General features: G+C 40.1%; 1 protein-coding gene across 3 annotated transcripts; it reads left to right on the plus strand.

Moving 5' to 3' along the window:
* The first annotated feature begins 1,629 nt into the window (after positions 1-1,629).
* On the plus strand, positions 1,630-20,190 carry PNPT1 (polyribonucleotide nucleotidyltransferase 1). 3 transcript variants are annotated; one of them, XM_030490972.1, is made up of 29 exons: positions 1,630-1,801; positions 2,892-2,952; positions 3,256-3,330; positions 4,021-4,126; positions 5,049-5,098; positions 5,583-5,646; positions 5,735-5,782; positions 6,461-6,574; positions 6,829-7,015; positions 7,511-7,562; positions 8,156-8,213; positions 8,368-8,464; positions 8,561-8,663; positions 9,499-9,569; positions 10,979-11,015; positions 11,779-11,845; positions 11,939-12,028; positions 12,898-12,951; positions 13,057-13,163; positions 13,838-13,909; positions 14,014-14,077; positions 15,502-15,585; positions 16,072-16,155; positions 16,963-17,069; positions 17,154-17,209; positions 17,761-17,839; positions 18,287-18,334; positions 18,659-18,817; positions 19,996-20,190. In XM_030490972.1, the coding sequence occupies exons 1-28, from the start codon at positions 1,641-1,643 to the stop codon at positions 18,812-18,814; spliced, it is 2,352 nt and encodes a 783-aa protein (XP_030346832.1). In that variant the 5' UTR covers positions 1,630-1,640; the 3' UTR covers positions 18,815-18,817; positions 19,996-20,190. The 3 variants fall into 3 exon arrangements, with proteins under 3 accessions (XP_030346832.1, XP_030346831.1, XP_030346833.1); XM_030490971.1 differs by having other exon boundaries at positions 18,659-18,814; positions 19,993-20,190; XM_030490973.1 differs by lacking the exon at positions 1,630-1,801 and having other exon boundaries at positions 2,740-2,952; positions 18,659-18,814; positions 19,993-20,190.
* Positions 20,191-22,308: the final 2,118 nt, after the last annotated feature.

Below are 22,308 nucleotides of genomic sequence, written 5' to 3' on the forward strand. Positions count from 1 at the left end.
ACAAGTAATATAAAAATAGCATTAGAAACAAACTAGTAATAAATGGCATTGATTTATTAAGTATCTCCCAAATTTAAATTGTTAACTCCAGGTGACAGATGAGTTTAAGATGAAGTGCGACAGTTTGTACTCGTTTAATCCTATGTGGATCTCACTGTTGGGGTGATCAAATCTCCACGATCACGTTACTGTTCATTTATGCTCATAGACATAAATAATTATAATTACTAATTTTTTTTTTCATTATGAAACTAAGAAATAATGTCTGAGGAACAATTAATGTAAGAACAAAACCACTCTCCTGTAAGTGTGGATTTGGATACACTCTGAGCATGTAACAGGGCAACAAATATTTTGTCTGGCAATTCTTTGCAATAAGCACCAACAACTGCTGTAACTCTCCTCTTGCACTTTGAAAAATAAGGAAGAAATTCTTTACCGTGAGAGTGGTGAGAATCTGGAACAGGTTATCCAAGGAAGCTGTGGCTGCCCCATCCCCAGCAGTGTTCAAGGCCAGGTTGGACACAGGGGCTTGGAGCAACCTGCTCTAGGGGAAGGTGTCCCTGCCCGGGGCAGGGGGCTGGAACTGGATGAGCTTTAAACTCCCTTCCAACACAAACCAGGCTGGGATTCTGTGATGTTTTGATGTTCCTGGCTTAAAGTGCTAAGGATCACTATTCTTGCCTTACCGAGGAACGGTGTGATGGAGTGAAGCCTTCAGTTACTGGTGATCAGCATGACCTTGAAGCTTGTTGTGAGTCTCTGGACACCGTTGCCATGCTCCAGTTGCCAGACCCTGCTGTGCGGTTTATAGTTAATACAGTTGTAAGACTAATTACTAAAAAGATTTGGGGGCTTAATTACAGCTCTTTATTTTGAAACATGATTTCTTAAACAAGAGGCACATAAATTCTTCCTTGTGAGGGTGCTGAGGTGCTGGCACAGACTTTTCCCAGAGAAGCTGTGGCTGCCCCATCCCTGGCAGTGTTCAAGGCCAGGTTGGACACAGGGGCTTGGAGCAACCTGCTCTAGTGGAAGGTGTCCCTGCCCGTGGCAGGGGGTTGGACGTGGAGGAGCTTTAAGGTCCCTTCCAACCCAAACCAGTATGGGATTTCTGAGTGACCCTCTAACATGTAACAGCTTCCCCACACCGAGCCTTGTGGCTGCTGTCACTCGGTAGCAATACTGAGGCGGTGGCAGCTGAGCCTGAGGCAGCCGGACGAGGCTTCATCGGCACGAAGGTGCCACAAGGTCTCCTGAGGCACCAGTGGCGGGAAGGAGGTTGCAGCCATGGCGCAGGAGTCTTCTCCCTCAGCCTGACCCCTATTTGGGCTGGTGTCTACCCACATTTTAGTATAGTTTTAGCTCTAAAGCTGTCTCGTATCTAGCGGCCGCCATGGGGCTTTTTGTGCCACTTTTTACCTCAGACATCCCAACAGGGCTCCAGTAGGGGCTACGCGCCCTGCTCGGCCTGACCCTCCTCAGCCACCGTCTCCGGCAGGGCTCCGCGCTGCGGAATCGAAACTCCACCACGGGCACCAAACCCAATCCGCTTCCAGCTTACTGCGCGAACCCGCCCTCCGCCGCTTCCCAGAGCCAATCGGATGGCGGCTACTGGCGGGAGGGAGGGTTGTCTCGCCATGGCCGCCGCCACCACGGGCTGCCGCCGCGCCGCGCTTCGGGGTTGGGCCGTTGGCGGCGGGGCCGCGGTGCGATGGCGGCGACCGCTGCGGGCGGAGGGCTCGGTGCTGCGGGCGGCGGCCGGGGCCTGCCGCGCCGTCACGGTGGAGGTGGGCGGCAGGTGAGGGGCTCGCTGTGGAGGGGGGGGGGTCTCGGTACCGGGTCTGGGCAGGGGTCGGCGGGTTGGTCAGCAGTGAGGAGAAGCAGGCGCTGGGGTGCCGGTGGCGGTCCTCCTGCGCTGCGGGAGCGGGGAGCTGCTCCCGCCGCTTCCTGCGCGGAGGAGAGAACGTTCTGTGGCTGAGGTGGGGAAAGGTGTTCTGTGGGTGCGCGAACGGCGGGTACGGCGGGTGCGTGTCTGTGTGCTGTGGTGGTACCACAGGCTGAGACAGCTGGGCTGGGTCAGCCGGGAGAAGAGAAGGCTCCTGAAGGGGAGACCTTAGAGCAGCTCCAGTGCCTAAAGGGGCTCCGGGAAACCTGGAGAGGGGCTTTGGACAAGGGCCTGTAGGGACAGGCCAAGGGGAATGGCTTTAACGTGCCCGAGGGGAGATCGAGATGAGCTCTAAGGCAGAAGCTCTTCCCTGTGAGGGTGCTGAGGCGCTGGCACAGACTTTCCCCAGAGAAGCTGTGGCTGCCCCATCCCTGGCAGTGTTCAAGGCCAGGTTGGACACAGGGGCTTGGAGCAACCTGCTCTAGTGGAAGGTGTCCCTGCCCGTGGCAGGGGGTTGGAGCTGGATGAGCTTTAAGGTCCCTTCCAACACAAGCCACTCTGGGATTCAATGAAGACTAAACTCTGCCTAGAACAGGTGGATGATTCATCTTCAATACGAGCAAAATATGTTGCCTCTAAGCAATATGTGTAACTTCAGCTAAGATCCTGTAGCTGCATGTCTTTGCTGCCAGGTGACAAAGCAGGACATAGAATCATAGAAGCAGCGAGTTTGGAAAAGACCTTTAAGATCATCAAGTCCAACCATTACCCCAGATGTCTTATTTACAAAGCCCTTTGTAGGGCTTTGTAAAGCAGTTTGGAGCAAAAGCAGGTTTAAGTGGACTTTTGTTCAGTGTTTCAATTTCTGTATCTAATGAGAATTTTTATGTCCAATATGAATTGTAGGCTATGTTCTGTACAGCTGGTGCTGTAGATGAACATGGAATTTACTAGAAAATATATTTGGGTTTGCCATGAGTAACAGATTATTTCTTTCCAACAGAAAGATGGAATTGTCTTCAGGAAAACTGGCGAGGTTTGCTGATGGATCTGCTGTTGTTCAGGTAAAAAAAGTCAAAATTTGGGCAGCTTCAAAATGTCTGCATTTGAACAGTCGTTGTTAGGTCATCAGAGCCTATTAAAAGGATAGAGAGCATCAAGTGGCAATTCAATCTCTAATTAACCTGCAGCTGTGTTTTTCTGAGGAGAATTTAGTTTGGAAAGCAAAAATAATGGTGTGAAGCATGGATTTATGTGGGTTTTTTTCTGCAAAGAATATTCTGGAGTTTCAGTCTGAATAAGTTTAGGGCTTCAGACAATATTTTGTTTGCAGCTCATCTCATTTTATTTATTTTTTCTCAATCCAGCTAGGTGACACAGCAGTAATGGTCACAGCAGTCAGTAAAACTAAGCCTTCTGCATCTCAGTTTATGCCATTAGTGGTAAGTACTAATGACAAAATGAGTTTTGTGATAATCAGTGATTCAGTACTACTGCCTTAGCAATGGTAAGCATTGAATAGTGGAGTTCAAGATGCTGGGTGGAGTGAGAAATCTAAATAGCAGACTACAGACCCTGGACCTCAGAGTAATAGTCTCTCATAAAATAACTGTGCCTGTGGATGAGGGATGAGAGTGGATGTTGTCTGTATTGATTTTAGCAAGGCTTTTCACAAAAGCTTTGTGAACTTAATCTGCCACGACATCCAAAGTTCAGCCGTTATATTTTAGATGTGTGGAAAACTGGATCATGAGGCTCAGGGGGCTGTGATTATTAAGGGTTAATGACTCATGTTCAGACTGAATAATAGTGAGTTCTTCAGAGATGTGTACCGGAACACAGCCTGTTTCATACTTGTAGCAGTGCCCTGGAATCCCTCTGAACTTGGAGTGTAGTAGTGCTCTGCGCAGTTCAGACTGGGGACTGACTGGCTGGGCAGTCCATACATGATACAGAATGGGAGGGTCTATTTGGGCATCAAGATAGAGCTTGAATAATGTAATCTGAGTTCGGAGTTGACCTTTCTCTGAGCATTATAGACCTTTGGAGGTGTCCCTCCTAAACTGAATGATTCTGTGGCCCTGAAATAAGTAATCTGTTGTCTTTAGGAGTCCCTGTTTTGTTTTTAAAAGGTTGACTACCGCCAGAAAGCTGCTGCAGCAGGGAGAATTCCTACAAACTATCTAAGGAGAGAGCTTGGTTCCACTGATAAAGAAATTCTTACAAGCAGAGTAATAGGTAGGCTGCGACATTTTATTTATAATTTAAATATTTTGGAATAACCTCCTGAATGTTTGAAAAGAGTAATTTATAACTGCTCTTTGCAGAGTTGATTTGCAGTAATGTCAGAAGAAAACAAACTTGTGGTTTCTTGTTTATCAGTACTGATTTTTCAGAATGATATATCACATATGCTGTGTGCATATTCTTTATATATAAGCTTGGATCTTGAGAAATCTTGTCGTCACCTTTGTGGATATTAAGATCTCATCCTTACTGTGGAGATGTTACCTCTGCAGTTGCTCATCTCTAGACAGATGGAAGAGGCAACCAAGCTAAACTCTGAAATACAGAGGCAGACTTGGTGATTGGTATACACTCATTCTCTCCCTCTTGATCGTGCTCGAAAAGTCATTTCCATCATGGCTATCTTCATTCATGAATAAGATGACACTTTGGAATTCAACATTTATCAGCATCTTAAGACAGCAATGAAAAGAGTTAGGAGAGACAACAGCCTGTAAGGCCCAGGCTGTTACACAGAGTCCTATATGCTTCAGACTGAAATGAAATTAGTGGGAAATCTATGCATCATGGGAAAATGCTTTTGTTGCTTTTGTTTGAGGACTATGTCCCTTCATTGAAGATATTTCTGGTGAATTACTATTTAATAGGTTATTTGTATCCTAAAGCATAGAAGACTTTTCCAATTGTTTGGGTGTGGTCACCCAAATACCTCTTATTTTCTTGAGTGCTATTGAAATTTTAGAGTTGATTATATATTGTGCTAAATTTCCTTCCGGGTTCTCTACCTTTTCTTTTTTGTTTATTTGGGTCTCATTGAAACCATTTGTCAGCTTCTTGTGGGATTATTACCAGACAAACAATACTAACTACTGAAACCCAAATACTTCTTAGACTCTGAATGTTTCTCTTGCAGATCGGTCAATCAGACCACTCTTTCCAGCAGGCTACTTTTATGACACACAGGTAGGTCACGCTCATTGTCCTGTACTGTAGCTACCTTCAGAATGGAAAACTTGGGTAAATCCAAGGAAAATTTCACATGACGTAGGCAGTGTTTTAAGAAAAGCAATTTTCATGAGCATCAAGGAGGGATTTACACTTTGAAAAATAGTGTAATAGAGTAGAGCTGCTTTTTAGTTTGTCATTTCCTTGTCTCACATTATTTTTATTACACGCTAGTTTCCAAATTTTGTTGTACAGGAACAAAATTCAAACATCCTCTGTACAAGAGGAAAGAAAAGCTAATAGTATATGTTACATGATACAATATCATACATTAATGGGGTTTTTGTGAGCTTTCTAGTTTAAATACCTGATGAAGTTTTCATTTGCAGTGTAGGTTTGTATAAATATGTGGAAGGTTTTGTTTTATTGTCCTTAGCTTTGTATTGACAGCTAAGAAAAATGTGTAGGTCAAAATTATTCATTGTCTTTTATCTTATGCCAGATCCTTTGTAATCTTTTAGCAGTAGATGGTGTCAATGACCCTGATGTTCTGGCAATTAATGGAGGTAAGAGGACTATTAAAAATTGGCTGCTTGTGTGTGATTTAATGTGATCCATTTTTTTCTAATACAGGTTTTTATCTCTCTATTCCAGCTTCTGCGGCACTTGCGTTATCTGATATCCCATGGAATGGTCCTATTGGTAAGTAAATGTTTTGAAGTGATGGATGATTTGAATGTAATGGAAGGCTGAGACCTCAGTTCATGCTTTCATTTTTAATAAGAACCTGAATCTGAAGTCCTCTATCTTTTGTTTCAAGAATTGAAAATAATTTTGCAATGGGTAAGATTATTATTATTCAAAGCATTGTTTTTCCTGGACTAAACATACTTCTGGAAGAATTTATAGTCCAGAAACAGTATAGAGACCATTCATTTTGTTTTTTCTTTAGAGAAACTTGGTCTTGAAAAACACTGTTTAGAAAACAGCTGGATAGGAATACAGCTTTTTTCCAGGAACTCAAGTTCAAGAAGAGCTTGATTTCATTGTGAATACTTTTTGGGAAGAGAAATGATCTAGCCAAGAACAAATATTTAGCTGTGTTTTCTTTTCACCTGCCTGTTTTCTAGAGAACATGTGCTCAAATGACTTAAACCAAACAAACTTACAGCCTTATGTATAATGTTACTCAGCATTATATGCCCTACCCAAAAGAATAGATAATTCTGCCTTACAGATTTGTTCTTGATATATAGCTAACATGCTAGTATTTAAAAAGGAGCCCATAGCTTTGAGAATTACACATATAAAACCAACAATTAATGTAAAATGATGTCTTAAAGAACTTCCTTATAATAATCGTCTGGAGTTTCTTTGTAGGTGCAGTAAGGGTAGGACTGGTTGATGGAGAAACTATTATCAATCCAACTCGAAAACAGTTGTCTTCTAGTACTTTAAATTTAGTTGTTGCTGGAGCTCCACAAAATCAAGTTGGTAAGTGGTTTAATTATTAATATCTGTTGAGGGTTTAAAAATCAAGGTGCCTCTTTGATACTCTCCTCATCTTTGAAACATGTATTTTTACACTGTAGTAGGAGTAAACAACAGTGGATGGTTTGATAACTTTGGTGATGTAAAGTAAATTCCATTGTACGTATGCTGTTTAGTGTTAATGTGTATCCCCTCAGTTGAGTTAGATTGCTTTTGAACAATAAAATAATACTTAATTTGTAACTTTCCATTCACAGTTATGTTGGAAGCAACTGCTGAGAATATATTGCAACAAGACTTCTGTCATGCCATCAAAGTAGGGGTGAAGCATACCCAGCATATAATCCAGGGAATTCAGCAACTAGTGAAAGAACAGGGTGTTGTCAAGAGAACTGTTCAGAAGTTTTATGTTGCTCCTGAAGAGATTGTGGAATGTACAAACAGGTAAGTCCAGAACAAATAATTTGGTCTAAATTCTGTTAAGTGATTCAAAGTGGTTATTTAACCAGAATTTAATTTGATGTGCTCTGATCAGATATGTTTGGGGGGGTTGTTTAACAAAATAGCATGTTTTGAACGTTCAGTACTTGTTTTCCATAGAAGCATAGGAACACGGCCTTCAGCTCTCTTTTATGCTTAGTGAAAAGGACAGGTTAAAACAAACACCCTGAAAACCCAGTGGAAGTAGTGCAAGTTAATATGTCTTTCTTGTGGAATGGTGGCAAGAGAAGTTGGGATGTTGGCCTGTGGAAGTGATAACTAATTCCAGAGAGGTGGCAGGAGAGCAGGCAGGAAGGGCAGCTGGAGCTAGTAATGTTTATAAATGTCAGTCTGGGGCTCTCCTACTCCTAATGAAGATGAACATTTAGCCCTCAAAACCTAATTATCTAAGTATTTTATAAGCTGTGTTTTCAAAAGTTATTTCTTTTCTTCCAAAAGACTTGCTTCCAACAAGATCTACGCGGTGTTCACAGATTCAGGCCATGATAAAGTAAGTGATTGATTCAAACACGATACAATTATTAATTAATATCATAATGAAACTGTAGTAAGATTTAGTTCTTTAAGGATAATAAAAGCTCCTCTCTGCATATATTTGCAGTAGTAATAATAATTTGTTCTGTAAATTGTTATATACCAGAATATTTGTTTGCTGTATGTGGAGATGGGGACTCCCTTTTTACAAGGAGTCACATAGAAAAGGTTAGGGGTAATGGGCACAAGTTACTCCTGGGGAGATTCCGGTTGGAAATGAGGAAGATTTTTCGCAATGAGAACATCAGACATTGGAATAATCTCCCCAGAGAAGTGGTGGGTTTCCGAACATTGGACACTCTTGAAGATTTGGCTGGACAGGGTGCTGGGACATCTTATCTAGTCCATGCTTTTGCCAAGGAAAGTTGGACCAGCTGATCCTTGAGGTCCCTTCCAACCTGGTATTCTATGGTTATTGACCTTTGAATTTGTGTGACAATCCTAGTCCTTATTTGCCTGAGCCTTAGAGAATTTCAAACCAAACAAAACCCCAACAACCTGCATTATTCTGCTCTGTAGAGTTAACTGGTTGCAAATCCTGTGTTCTAGATTTCTAGAGATGAAGCAATTAACAAAATAAGGCTTGAAACGGAAGAACAGCTAAAAGGTATGATTTTCTGCTTGCTTAATAGTTAGAGAATGCTTACCTGGAGCTGGTGCTGCTTAGACCTACAGTGTGCTCTCTGTTAGCCAAGCTATTTTACTAAAAGACACATGAAATTCATTTTCCAACTTGAGATGCAATTTCTTTTTATACTCAGAAAAATTTCCAGAGGCTGAGCCTTATGAAATCATAGAGTCTTTCAACGTGGTTTCAAAGGATATTTTCCGAAACCTTGTTCTGAACGAATACAGAAGGTAAGGAGAACAAACTCCTACTGAATAACGTTTCTCTTGACTTTTTATCCAAGACTATAGTTACATTGATCTCATAATTTCTGCTTGTTACTTTAGGTGTGATGGGAGGGATTTGACTTCTCTCAGGGATATTAAATGTGAAGTGGACATGTTTAAAATGCTTCATGGATCAGCCTTATTTCAGAGAGGCCAAACGCAGGTAATATCTTTAAACATCAGAAATTGTAAACGGATTAATCAAAAGCTGAAAGATTTGTTGTTCATTGTCTTGGAGGGAGGTGCTTTGGGAAAAAAGCAATTCCATAGTAGTTTCTTTTTTGCCCCTCTCTTTAGATTTCTATCTTAAAGATACTTGTTGTTTCAACAGCTTTTACTGTAAAATGATCCTGTTTGGTTTTAGAAAAATGGGTGACCTGGTTAACGTGCTGAACTGTGCATCTTTTAAAAGGAACTTCATATGTAACCTGGACTGAATAGGGAGATTGTACCCCAAAAAATCATATTAACGAGATATTTTTTTCTCCTCTTTGCCGAAAGTGTCAGATGTTGTTGGGGGTAATTGAAGTAAGATTGTACTTGAGATTTGGTCTGCTGTATTTTTATAGTTCATTTTCCTAGAAGACTGTCAGCCATTGATCTGACTTATTACAGGGTACATGGATAGTTGCAAACAGTGATTTACTCCTCAGTGCTGTCCCCACTAGAAATAACACATGCTGCCAGTTCGTGTGATAAACAGGTTTGCTCTTTTGCATGACATCTTGCCCAGGCTCTTAAATGAAGTAGTTTAGTTTTTTAGGGAATAAACTGTTCTTGGCTCCTTCCAGGTTTAAGAAGCATTAAGTTAATATTTTTAAATGTGATTGTATAATCTTTGCAGATATTAATAAATCTGTGCAATGAAGGAAAAGGTTTGCAGATGGCAGCGTATTTGTTGCTGCAATCACTCTTTTTGATTCTTCATAAACAGTAGAAGTTGGGAATGACGGAAGTGTGTTTGAGCAGTTTATTCACCCTCTGTCCTTTTATTTTAGGTTCTCTGTACAGTTACATTTGACTCTATAGAGTCAAGTGTAAAGTCAGATGTTATCTCAACAGCAGTGAGGTATGTTTCTCTTTGGTGTTTTGTTAGTGGTAATAAAAGAGGGTGAGCATTTAAGCACAGTTGATAAAAGTTCCTTGATCTTCAATATCCATATCCATTAGGACTGAAAAATCTGTAAAATTAGAGTTTGAAGTGATCTTGGCTGTTTTTTTTTAAGGTGGCATTAATTCCATAGGTGCACATTTGAAACTGGGGAATATGACAAGTAACAGCATCCAGTCTAGCTGTGAAAGAAAGGAAATAATGAATTACTGTTGAATCTGGAAAACTGTGTCCCTATATCAAGCCTCTTTAAATAAAATGGTTGATGAAAGTGGATTCTTTCTTTGTTCCAAGTATTTATCATCACATTTGGAACTTGATAGGAGTTTATTCAATCTATTTCTCACAAGTTTGGTAGTTTTGCTCGATAGGTTAGATGCACATAGCCCATGGAGTGCTGTTTGTCAAGTTTGGTTCAAATGGAAAACAAAATGTAGGTAGCTGTGGTGAGGTTTTTTTCCCCAACTGAATCAGCCCATCTAAATATTCTCATTTTGTCTCAAAATAAAGATGTTCAGAGGGCAAAATGTGTGTGTTCTTTTTTAATGGAGTGAGGAAAATTTAACTTACAATGTAGCAAGTCCTTGTGCCATTAACATTGCCGAGGGCTACCTTGTTGAGAGGGGAAACTCCTTCCCTTTAAAGTTGCAGTACAGTGATCTCATGTCACCAGTGTGGGAACTTTTATGTCTTAGAGTGTCAGCTTTGCTTTAGTTAAGTTTTTTGGCCTCGAGGTGTTTGTCCATGTTCTGTAACTTTGGTATTCTTGGAAATCAGTTCCTGTGTTTAAATAATGGGGTTTAATTAGCAGTCAGTGGGTTGCTTCATCAATGCCTCTGTGTGAAACTACATGCAAGTTTTGACTTGACACAACTTTTCTTATAGATGAGCTTTTTTGTTTTTATTTGAGTCAGATCTTATGATGCTGTAGTAACTTCTTTGAGCACAGTTTTTGGTTGAATCAAAAGCTATTTTGTGGTTACAGAGATTCTCAGTTTTCCTTCTGAGTGCCGAAGCTTCTGAGTCCTTACTGCATTGTGTGCAGTAAGATGCGCATGTTCTTCAAGTTGGATTTTTATTTGTTGTTCTTTCTCCAGACACACCAAAACTGGCATGAAGAACTGACAGAACAGCCAGGGACACTGTTTTGATGATGATGATTAACACATGGGGGTTTTTTTCTTTGTAGTCTATGCTTTTTAATTTGTTCGCTACATAGAAAACCTTAGGAAAAATGTGGGGGATCAGCAAATCTGTTGGCTGAGTTTATTTGTAAGCGTAAGTGAATATAATCTTACAAATTGCCTGTTGTATATAGGACATGTTTGATGGCTCTTTTTTGACATGCTCTTGTTTTTAATTCCTAGTGGGATAAAAGATAAAAACTTCATGCTGCATTATGAGGTGAGAGTTTTATGGTGTCCCAGCTTTCGGCACGATTCACAGAAGGCCTTTTAAAGGAGATATTCATCACTTCCAAGGGCACAGATTATCTCTAGATTTGCTAAAACTTCAAGTTCTTATGTGAATTTATACTGCAGTTTATGAACAAAACTGTTGGCTTCCTAAAAAGCACTGGATAATATGTAAATTGCCATCTTACACAGTCTTTTTAATATCTTAACATTAGGTGAGCCCCTTAAGAATGGGTTATTGCTGAAAGCAGGATTAATCTGCTTTATTATTTTTAGTCAACTCTATTAATATATTCAGCTGACATACTACACCAATGGTCAATAAGTGCTTTTACATCTTGGATCTCTCGTAGCCTTTGGAACTTGCCCAGGGTATTTTATACAGGCAGCAGGCACATCTTGTTCTGTTATCTGTGTGACAGAAACAAGCTTTCTGATATGTTGTTTGGCAGGTTTGATTGGAGTAAACTTGTTGTGTTGTTTCTCAACTACCTTGCAACTGCTTTATTCTCTGGAAGTAAAACATTTACTAAACACTACCCAAAGTGCTTCTGGTTTGCACACTGAGTGACTAATAGAAGTCAGTCTGCAACACTGAAATAGAGGTGGGGTGGTTTGATTTATTTTTTTTAATGTGTTTTTACCTTGAGATACACCAAAGCTTCAAAGAATGTTTTCTAAGTGTATGTTTTATAATAATAATTAAAAAAAAGCTAGCTAATTTTCTCTGTACACATTTTTTTACATCATAGTTTCCACCTTATGCAACTAATGAGATTGGCAAAGTGAGTGGTATGAACAGAAGAGAACTTGGACATGGTAAGTTCAGACTAGAGGAATCCCATGCTCTAAGTTTTAATGTTTTATCTGATGGTTTTTATTTATGGGTGACTTGGTGTTTTTTATGAACAGGCGCACTGGCAGAAAGAGCTTTGAAACCAGTTATCCCCCAGGATTTCCCATTCACAATACGAGTTACTTCGGAAGTCTTGGAGTCAAATGGTATTATGGTTTTCTTCTTTGTAACATACTAATAGAGACTAAATTTGGTTCTTAAAAAAGCTCAAGTTTGCCAAATTTAAGTTGTAGGCATTTTAGGTAAAAAATTTCATTTTTAACATTCTTTATCTTGATAGCTCTATTACCTGAAGTATTTAACATAAAAAGGATGTATATAGTCATGAACAGTGGGCCTTTCTGTCACTTTGTATAACAGCACATATCAGTATGAGATGTAAAAATGAATCCTGAGTTTAATAAAGTAGTACTTGGGGGCATTTTTATGCTACAGAGTGAGGAAAACAAGGCAGCATGTGTTGAGCCCCCTTCTTCAGTGTTTAATCACAGTTGGTGCCCTCACTGACTGAGAGGTAACTTCTCCTGGCTGTCTGTATTTGTTCTTTCCCATCTCTGCAGTCTGGGAGAGAGCTCTCTCCATTTCACCTTCCTGCAGATTCCCCTGTGTGGCAAGAAGCAACCTGAGGTCTACCTCTAATTTCCTAGCACTGCAGTGAGATGAGGTGGCTGGGAGAAGGGGTCAGTGGAGACAAGGAGTCCCATTTGCAGCTTGCTGTGAAACCCACAGATTCTTTATCTAGAATATTTATTAGTGATGCTTGTTGAGCTTTTTTGGTATTGGTATCATGAAAGATTCAAACTGTGTTACCCATTTCTTATTAAAAATACTTCTCCCAGAGAAAATTTCTAATTGCAGTTATTTATTGTAGTGTGTGTGTTGCTGCACAGGACTTTCTAGCTGGCAACAAGTTAAGTTTCAAGCTGTCATTGAAGAATATCCCTAGCAAGTTTTGTTTCAGGTACTTCTGACCAGTGTTTAATACTTTCTTTTTCCCTGTATTCTAACTCTGTAGGGTCCTCTTCAATGGCTTCTGCTTGTGGTGGAAGTTTGGCATTAATGGATGCAGGTACAAAATACAGCGCTTAATCGGATAAACTGCATATGATAATGGGTTATAGGATCTGGAAATGACCAAAGGTTACAAAAATGTCTTTTTATTTACCACTGTCAGGAGTTCCAGTATCAAGTGCAGTTGCAGGTGTAGCCATAGGTCTCATTACCAAATGCAGTAAGGAAAATGGAAATATTGAGGACTATCGTTTGCTGACGGACATCCTGGTGAGTGTTCCTAGCACTGTGGTGGTTATTGATGCTTAATACGCTAAATACCCTCTATGGCCTTCTTCTGTAATGTTTTACCCAGTTAATTCTGCAACATGCACTACTGGAAATACAGAATTGCTTTATCTTCTCTGTTTTGTCTCCCAAACTCCTTCCTTATTTCAAAAAATCTTTAGTAAATGTCCAGTTATGACTCTTATTTTTTTTTTTTAAATTACTCAGTTATTTCTTTTAAACTCTCACAAACTCTTTTGAATGTATTTTGTCTTTTCTCTTGGGAGAAAGAGATCAATAATTCTTGACTAATTCACTGAAAACCACAATATATTGGATGGATATTGGCAAAATTGTTGGGGGGGGGGGGAGAACGCACGTTATCATGATGCTGCTGCTGCTTCACACTGTGGCATCCACTGATAGTGCAAAATCAGCTGTGGACCAGTTATTCAGAAACCAGTCCACAGCTCTTATTTTATAAGGAGAGAAAGGAACAGCGTTAATCCTGAACAGCAAAATAAGGCTGAGGAAAACCATGCAAGTCTTGGAAGTAACTCCAAGTCTGCAGAACTGCTTTGTGGCCTATTGAAACATAGGATGTGTTTTTAGTATAACAAGACTTGACACTGGGATAAAGTTACTCCGATTTGTTTTCTTTCTGTCTGTGCTGGTAGGGAATTGAAGATTACTATGGTGATATGGATTTCAAGATGGCAGGCACTAATAAAGGGATAACTGCCTTGCAGGTATTGTAACATTAAATCTGCCTAAAATGAAACTATGGCATTGTATCTAAACCTTTCCTTACATATGATTCTATATTGACGTCACATAACTCTTTTCGTATTAGGCTGATCTAAAACTGCCAGGAATACCAATAAAAATTGTAATGGAAGCTATTCAGCAAGCTACAGGTAGGTCCATATTTGTATTTGCACCTATTTTATCACATTAAATGATAAATGGTATTAAATTTTAAGTTTTATGAAACTAATACGTTATTAATGTTTCTGTTCTCACTGGGGGGGAAAGCTGCTATCTTCAAAAAGAACTGGCCTCATTTGGGTGTTTTCTGTTATATTTGAGTATAGGCACTTCATACCAAATTAAAGAGCTTTTTGTGTCAGAGGAGAGCCTTCAGTCTCCAAAAATCCAGGCCCTAGCCACCACACTTAAGTTCCATATCATTGTACATAGTCTCAGTAACAGTGTCTGCTGCTCCTGGAGGTTACTTTATACTAAACCAGAACAAAATGGTGTGATACTAGTGGTCATCAGCTGAGTGCAATGGGTAACTTGTTTGGAAAAATTGCAGTAAAATTAGTGGCATAGCAAAGAGGGGGACATGTACAAGGTGGGCACGTACAAAAGGGCAGCATCAGGGTTAAGGAACATATTGTAAAACATTTACGTGGAGTGTTTTGCGTTTGACTGATGCAATATTACTGAGCCCACGTGAGTTTATAACATTTTTGTCATACTATATTGAAATCAATGTGGTGAGTTGGGGACAAAAGGCTTGCTCTTTGCTGTTGCAATATATCAGTAAAAAGGCTTGTTGAAAATAAGCTCCGAAATAATTTTAAAGTAACTTTAGACCAATTTTTAAATGTCTCTTGAGCAGTGAGTTCTTGGACATCAAGTAAAAGCCCGTGGCACCTAAGGGAGTTCATGGTTAAGGTCTAGCAGCTCAATTTCTTATGAATAACCCAGGTAGTGAAGGGTGAGGTGGAGCTTTGTGCACTGAAAGTCTGGATTCCTTTTGACTGGTGAAAGTTGGGAAAGGGAGGAAGCATCTGAAATGGATTTGAGCTGACACACAAGCACCTTATTACATGACTTTTAAATCCAACAGAGTACTGTTACAAAAAGAACAGCAAACTCTCATTTATCATAAATTCAGCTATAGTTAGTATTGAAATTTACTGCTATCTGTATTCTGACCCTTACTAAAATGTAAGAGCTAGTAATTCTTGTTCAGTGGTGGTTTACTTGAAGCAGCTCAGCTAAATTTCCAGGCCAGTGTGTCATAACTTAACTGATCAAAGCTATACTCTGCTGCTCTTATCATCTGAGTAATAGCCTGAAACAGAACTGTATGTCATGTTCTAGGCTGCATAAAATCATTGAATGTGGTCAAGGGATGGGGTTTGTATGCACAGAGCAGAAGGTTGTACTGCAGCAAACATGCACTACCTGAAAAGTGTTAAGTCACCATGATACATTCTCAAGTTAGGCAGGAGGTAGGGTATTTATCTACTTTATAACAAAATCTGCATACATTGATTTTAATCTTATACAAAACTTTACTTTTTCCTTTCTCCCCCCAACCCCACAGCTGCAAAGAGGGAGATCTTACAAATTATGAACCAAACACTGGCAAAACCCAGACCTAACAGGAAAGAAAGTGGACCCGTTGTAGGTAATGGTAGTTGTTTGTTGGTAGGAATTCATTTATTTTATAATTAATTACCTTTTAACACTAAGCTGCTGCTTAAAACAGTTAGTTTTGAATGAATGTCTGTTACATGTTTCTGCCCCTTGGGGTTATTTTCTCTTTGAGTTTTGAGGTGAATTTTGGGGGGTTTTACTGCCATGTGGGACAACAGCACTGTACTATTTCACTGAACACCAGAAAACAGAATTGAACTGAAGTTATATGGAACTCTCAAAATCAGAATACATATAGGTGTCAGTATTGGTATGGCCTAAGGTAATTTACACTCATCAAAGTGTTTGTATTCTATGTTTTCACTTATTTCAATTCTTCAATGTAATTACATCAACGCTCAGCAAATACAGCAGCTATAGAAGATTAAAACCTAAATGAATGTGATGAATTTTTTGGTGATAATTTTCAAGATTATTGTATTAAGCATTTCAAAAGTACTTTTACATTTTCTTTCAGAAACTATCCATGTTCCACTGTCAAAAAGATTAAGATTCGTTGGTCCTGGGGCCTATAATCTGAAAAAGCTTCAAGCACAGACTGGTAAGACATTATTGCTTCCTGGGATAAATTATCCTAATGTGGTATTAGCTTCTGTATATGAATATTACTAGTGTGGAGCTTTAGTTAGTGGATCTTGGCAGCATAGGCATTATTAGCACAGCTGTTGCTGAATCTTAGTGCTATCTTTATGCCCTTTCAGAAACTATAAGTAGCTAAAACTTCCCAGATTTTTCTGTAGACCACCTCCATGAAACTGGCATTTGTGCTTCAGCAGCAATGACCTAAGTAAGTAGATAGGAGAAAATACCAAGAGAAAAGGGTAGTTTTAATTTGTGCTTTATGCTGCCGGCTGCAAAACACTGTTTTTCCAGACTTACGTGTTTAGGTGTTCCAGTGCTTGGTACAAACTGAGTCTGTACAATGTCTTGATAAGAGATTCATGTCTTTTGAAGAGCTGGGTGAAGCTCACCTCAGCTACACTTAGGTGTGTATAGATTCTGTCTGTAACAGTGCTTGCAGTTTGTGTCAGCAGAAATTCCCTGTGTGGTGCACATGTGATGGTGCTTTTCAGGGCTTAGGGAAGAGGCAATTGAAGGGTCACCAAGGGACAGTTTTGCAGGTGGTGCTGAATGAAAGGTGGAAAGCCAAGCAAGTCTGACTATGAATAGGAAGTGTAGATCAAATCTATGCAGCTTCTCTTCCTATGAACTAAAGCCTTTTTGCTCCTGAGATCTTAATGAGTGTGCAAAATCATTTTGCTCTATGCAAGTCTTTACTGAATATAACTTCTTCTTGCTGAAGCAGTAGCACTGTTCACCTAAATCCTCATTCAATTCTGTTTTGAAGGTGTAACTGTAAGTCAGTTGGATGAAGAGACATATTCTGTGTTTGCTCCCACCCCTATTGCCATGCACGAAGCAAGAGAATTTATCCGTGACATCTGCAAAGATGATGTAAGGGCAGACTTTTGTTGCTGGCTCTTTCAGTTTGCATTTTTTGAACGTGTGTCTTACAGTTGTCTTCTTTTCCCTCTACAGCAGGAAGTGAATTTGGAATTTGGTGCAGTTTATACAGCCACGATAACTGAAATAAGGTATAAAACCTGCTCTGGAGTTGAAGTAGAAAGTAGTTTATTCATATAGCTGTATTCCTGGTACCTAAATATGATGTAAAATGATTTTTAAGGATGCCAAACTTATGCTGGTGACAATGGCACCTGCATCATTCCTGATAATGTCTTAGTTGAAAATACTCTGTTTCTTAGTAAGTCTCTTTTATTTTTGCTGCTTGTTTAGTTAGGATGTCTCCATAATAAAACCTAAGGCTTTTTTGTCTTTGTATCTGATATGGTAGGAATTTGCTTTTCCCTTCCCAATCCAATAGGTCTTACAAAAATTACATGTACTTTTTGGGTGGTATTTATTACTTATTTCAGGACAGTCTATTTTAGTAATTTCTGTTCACTTCCAATTAAGGAAAAATGAGAGCACATGTTATGGTTGATACAAGGTTTTTAAAAGGGAGAAGTAAAATCTTGTTTCTGACAAGTTTTCTAATGCTTGCCTTGGGGTCAACATGCAGAGTAAGGTACACACAGACCTGTATCAATGCATTTTGAGATAACCCTGCTGTTTTCTGTTGCAGAGACTCTGGAGTGATGGTAAAACTGTATCCAAACATGACACCAGTGTTACTTCATAACTCACAACTTGATCAAAGAAAGGTAATACCTGCTTAAACAAGTACAAACTGGGCACTTGGATTTGTTTCTCATCAATTCTCACTAAACATAGCCTGCTTTAGGTTTAACACATCTACTATTGTAGAGACTGTTTCATGTTAAAAGCTGTGTTAGATGAGCAGCACCTTTTTGTTTAATCTCTGCTGTAGTTAGAGCTGCAAACAATCTAACTATAGGTCCTTTCCAACCCTAACTATTCTATGATTCTATGTCTGCTATGATCTTTATGCTTTCATGCACATCACCAAGTTCTTTAGATCTGCAATATCCTTTACTTGTAACAGGTAGAAACCTGCTGTTCATAAGGTAGCATTGAGTCACTGTGATTGTCTGAAGTATAGCATGAAGAATCCCTCAAAGAAAGAACTTTTATAACTAATAAAATTAGTCACACTGAAATTAACTCTTCCCAAACCCACTGTGTTCTAGATTAAACATCCTAGTGCCCTGGGATTAGAAGTTGGACAAGAAATTCAGGTAAGTATGTCTTTAAAATGCAAACTGTTGTTCATATTGTAGAATTTGGTTGAATTTTTTGGTTTGTGTGTATAAAGAAAATATTTTCCATATTACATTCCCTTTCTGTGCAGGTTAAAGGGCTGACCAGTTCAAGTTAGATTTATTTAGTGTTACACTCTTGCTGTCTGGGCACCACATTAGTTTGGCAGAGCAATGTAGGCTAACTGGTGCCTGTTTACGGCTTTTCCAGCATAAAAACCAAAATGGAACACCATCTTTCAAGGAAAATTCTATCTTCAGCTCTAAGTTGATCAGTCTGAAAGTGTTTTGTTTTCCTCACAGGTAAAATACTTTGGACGTGACCCAACTGATGGCAGAATGAGGCTTTCACGTAAAATTCTGCAGTCACCAGCCACAACTGTGCTTAAAACCCTGACTGACAAAAACTGCATTGTCCTGGGAGGTACCGTTCCACAGTCATCTACTTCATCCCAGTGATGGGTAAGGCCATAGGAACAGCTTCAGATGACTCAGTACTGTGCTTTCTTTACAACTACTGTAAAGAATTGTTGTCAATCTGGGGTTTATATAGTACAGTTACCCTTCAGTGGTGTGCAAATACTGTTTGCCACTTAAGTTGCAGCATCCAGGTTGGATGGAGTCTTGGGTGACATGGTCTAGTGTGAAGTGTCCCTGCCCGTGGCAGGGGGTTGGAACTAGATGATCTTAAGGTCCTTTCCAACCCTAACTACGTTGCAGCATGTTGTAAGTTACCAGTGGCCCTTTCACATGCTGCAGTTGTAAAGAGCTTGATATTGTGAGTTTGGTTCAAGTGCCCTGTCAGTTTCAGGCGTCCTACAGAGGCTACTTTCTCCAATACAATTGTTTTATTGTTGTAGATTTGTTAATCTACAACATCAATGGAAGCATTCTCTCTTCTCTTCCTTGCCATCACTTTTTAAAGGGAATTAAAAAAGTAAGGGAGGGGAAGAGAAGGAAAAAAGAAGATGCTTGTTTTGAAAGTTTTGAGTCAGTTAGTGCAGATTTCTCAGTCAATCTCAGATAATGGAATGCCCAAAGCTCTTCCCTAGAACTAGTTTTCCAGCATGTATTTGACTGTCAATAGAGTTATAGAACATAGAATAGTTTGGGTTGGAAAGGACCTTAAGATCACCCAGTTCCAACCCCCTGCCATGGGCAGGGACACCTCACACTAGACCATGTCGCCCAAGGCTGTGTCCAACCTGGCCTTGAACACTGCCAGGGATGGAGCATTTACCACTTCTTTGGGCAACCTGTACCAGCACCTCACCACCCTCACAGTAAAGAACTTCTTCCTTATATCTAACTTGAACTTCCTCTGGTTTAGTTTAAACCCATAGAAAAAGTTATGCCTAAACTCTTCCCAAAACTGGTGTGTACATTGCTTTTTGTTAGAATCTACTAGAGCAGGAAGGTGCCTGACCATAAAACCAAGAGCAGCTACACAATGAGATGGGCACACAGGAGTGCAATGCGCCAGTGATAACTTCGGGCCATCTGGGGCAATCTAGGCATGATTCACAGCACGGGGAGAAATTAAAATTCACTGAATAATTTGAATTTATTTTAAGAACTGTTTGTGAATGTCATGCCCTGGTATGATCAGTTGGTCACAGAGTATTTTCTGTCTCTTTCAGGAAGCAAGCTGTGATACTTCATGGAAACCCAGGCGACCTTTGCTAGCATCTGTAGATGTCTGCACAAGAACCTGCAGGTGGATGGTAGTGAATCGTATTTTAAAATAGACACTATTTATGCTTAAAGGTGATGTAGAACTTCAAAGTCATCAAATTGATTAAAAACTCTTTTAAAATAAAACCAGAAACAACCAATGCTTTTATCATGTGTAACGAGGGCGAGGTGAGAACCCAAGAACGTGGAATTGTGTAGACTCAAGAGCAGATTACATCGCAGTGCTTAATGTTCTTCTCACTATTGTCTCAAAACTGCAAAGAGGAGAAGCAAGTATTTAACAGTTATTTCCTGGGAGAAGGAATTATCCTGTTACTTGGCTGAGACACACACTTGATCAAAGTTTTACTGGCTTTTCAGTGTGCAAGACTGAAATGTTGAGCACAACATAGATTTAGAAGTATCACCTTTAACATGATGGACACTTTTTCACATAGATACATCAATAACTGTGATAGGGTTCAGCCACTAAAGTATCTGAGTAGAAGGGGGACAAAACAAAGGACCTGGCTGAAACATCATTATTATCTGGGTTCATTAACAATTCGAAAATACATAATTAAAACATAAATATTGAGATTAAAATAATTGTTTTGGAATTAGCAATTGCTGTGATAAATCTTCCCCCTAAAACACCCTCATGAAGGGTGTCAGAATTCCTCTATTGATTGTGTTCCATCAGTGGAATCTGGCCTCTGGAATCATTGGCCTCTTGTAGCCTTCAGATCATTCACCAGGGGCTCACAGAACTACTTGGTTTTCCACTGTGAGGTACAGGTTTGCAAATCAAAGAGGTGAGACCCTTCTGATGTGCACCAGTTTGTACTTAGAGCTAGTAAGAAAATCAGCTTCCCACCTGATGGCAAGTGGGCTCTGAACCTCCTGAAAGGAAAAACAAAGCACTGGAGGGAGGAGAAATGTGAATGTACAGTAACAATTGCTCATTCTTTTCTTTTTTTTTTTCTTTTCTTTTTTTATTCTAAGTTAAAATATTAAAGAAGAAAGAAATGACTGTCCCACCTCTTTGTAGTTGTCTGTCTTTCATCATATAAGCCAGGTTGGATGGGGCTTGGAGCAACCTGCTCTAGTGGAAGGTGTCCCTGCCCATGGCAGGGTTTGGAACTGGATGAGCTTTAAGCTTCCTTCCACCACAAACCACTCTGAGATTCTATTTCTTGGTAAGAATTCCAATGTCTTTGCTTACTATGACTTGGTTGACTGATACCTCGTTTGTTACTTATCCTGGATAGTGTTAATGAAATTCTGTAGGCAAATGCTGAAGTCCCTGAAGAGAGGGTGACAGGTTTCCATTTCTCATAACTCTTCTCAGAAACTGACCTCCCCAATCGAAGTGGTTTTCCAAAGTTTAGCTGCTTTTATTGTAGAATCACTTCTCTGAGGTTACTTTTTGCAGTAGAACAGATGGATGCTCTACTTACTGAAATACTACATAAAATACTAACTTCAGAAGCTTTTTTTTTTTTAGCTAGCACATTACCAGTAGGATGCTTGCATTTGAATCTAAGAAAAATGATGATTTAGGAGCCAAAAGCATCCCATTCTTTCCTGGAAGGGTGTTTCTTGCCTGCAGTGACAGGAGCACTATTTGTGTGGTAGGTGGTGGTCTCAGTGAATCAGCTATTGGAGTGCTGGGGGATTTTCTGTTTCTTAGATGATAAAGCAGGAGGAAGACTCTTGTGTTCCCGTGGCAGAACCTGTACAGTCAGCTTGACTTTCTGCACTCGTAACAAGTTTTAAGCCCTATGGGAAGAGGTGGAAGGAAAGAATAAGCTGGGGACTGTCTGGGAGGAGCACAAGCAGCTTACCTTCACCTGAGCAGCTCGAACAGAGGCAAGATTGAGTAAGTGTGTGCTGGTGTGAACCCTCCTGGAGGGAAGGCAGGCTGGCTGCCCGTGGCCTGGGCTCACCCAGGCAGTAGCAGCAGGTTGGGCTGTGGCAGGAGGTTCTTGACTCTCTGGTGCTACCAGCTGTGATCAGAGAGCAGGTAGGTCAATAGTGCTTGAGAGCAAGCTCAGCCCTCCTGTAGTAGGCGTGTTTTCATGTTGAAATGGTGATTTTTGTCTCTACTGCCCTAGTTAATTGTAATGACCCATCTTAAACGGAGCCACTGAAAGGAATTGCTTTGGAAAGGGAAGCTGGGCAGTTGCAGCATTCCACCAGGTCAGGAATGCCTTTATTTGACAAAGCTGAAGTATTCACACAGGCACAGAGCATCAGGAGCTGGGGTGTCTTTAAAC

This window comes from Strigops habroptila, chromosome 6 (assembly GCF_004027225.2).
Source record: "Strigops habroptila isolate Jane chromosome 6, bStrHab1.2.pri, whole genome shotgun sequence".
Classification (NCBI taxonomy): domain Eukaryota; kingdom Metazoa; phylum Chordata; class Aves; order Psittaciformes; family Psittacidae; genus Strigops; species Strigops habroptila.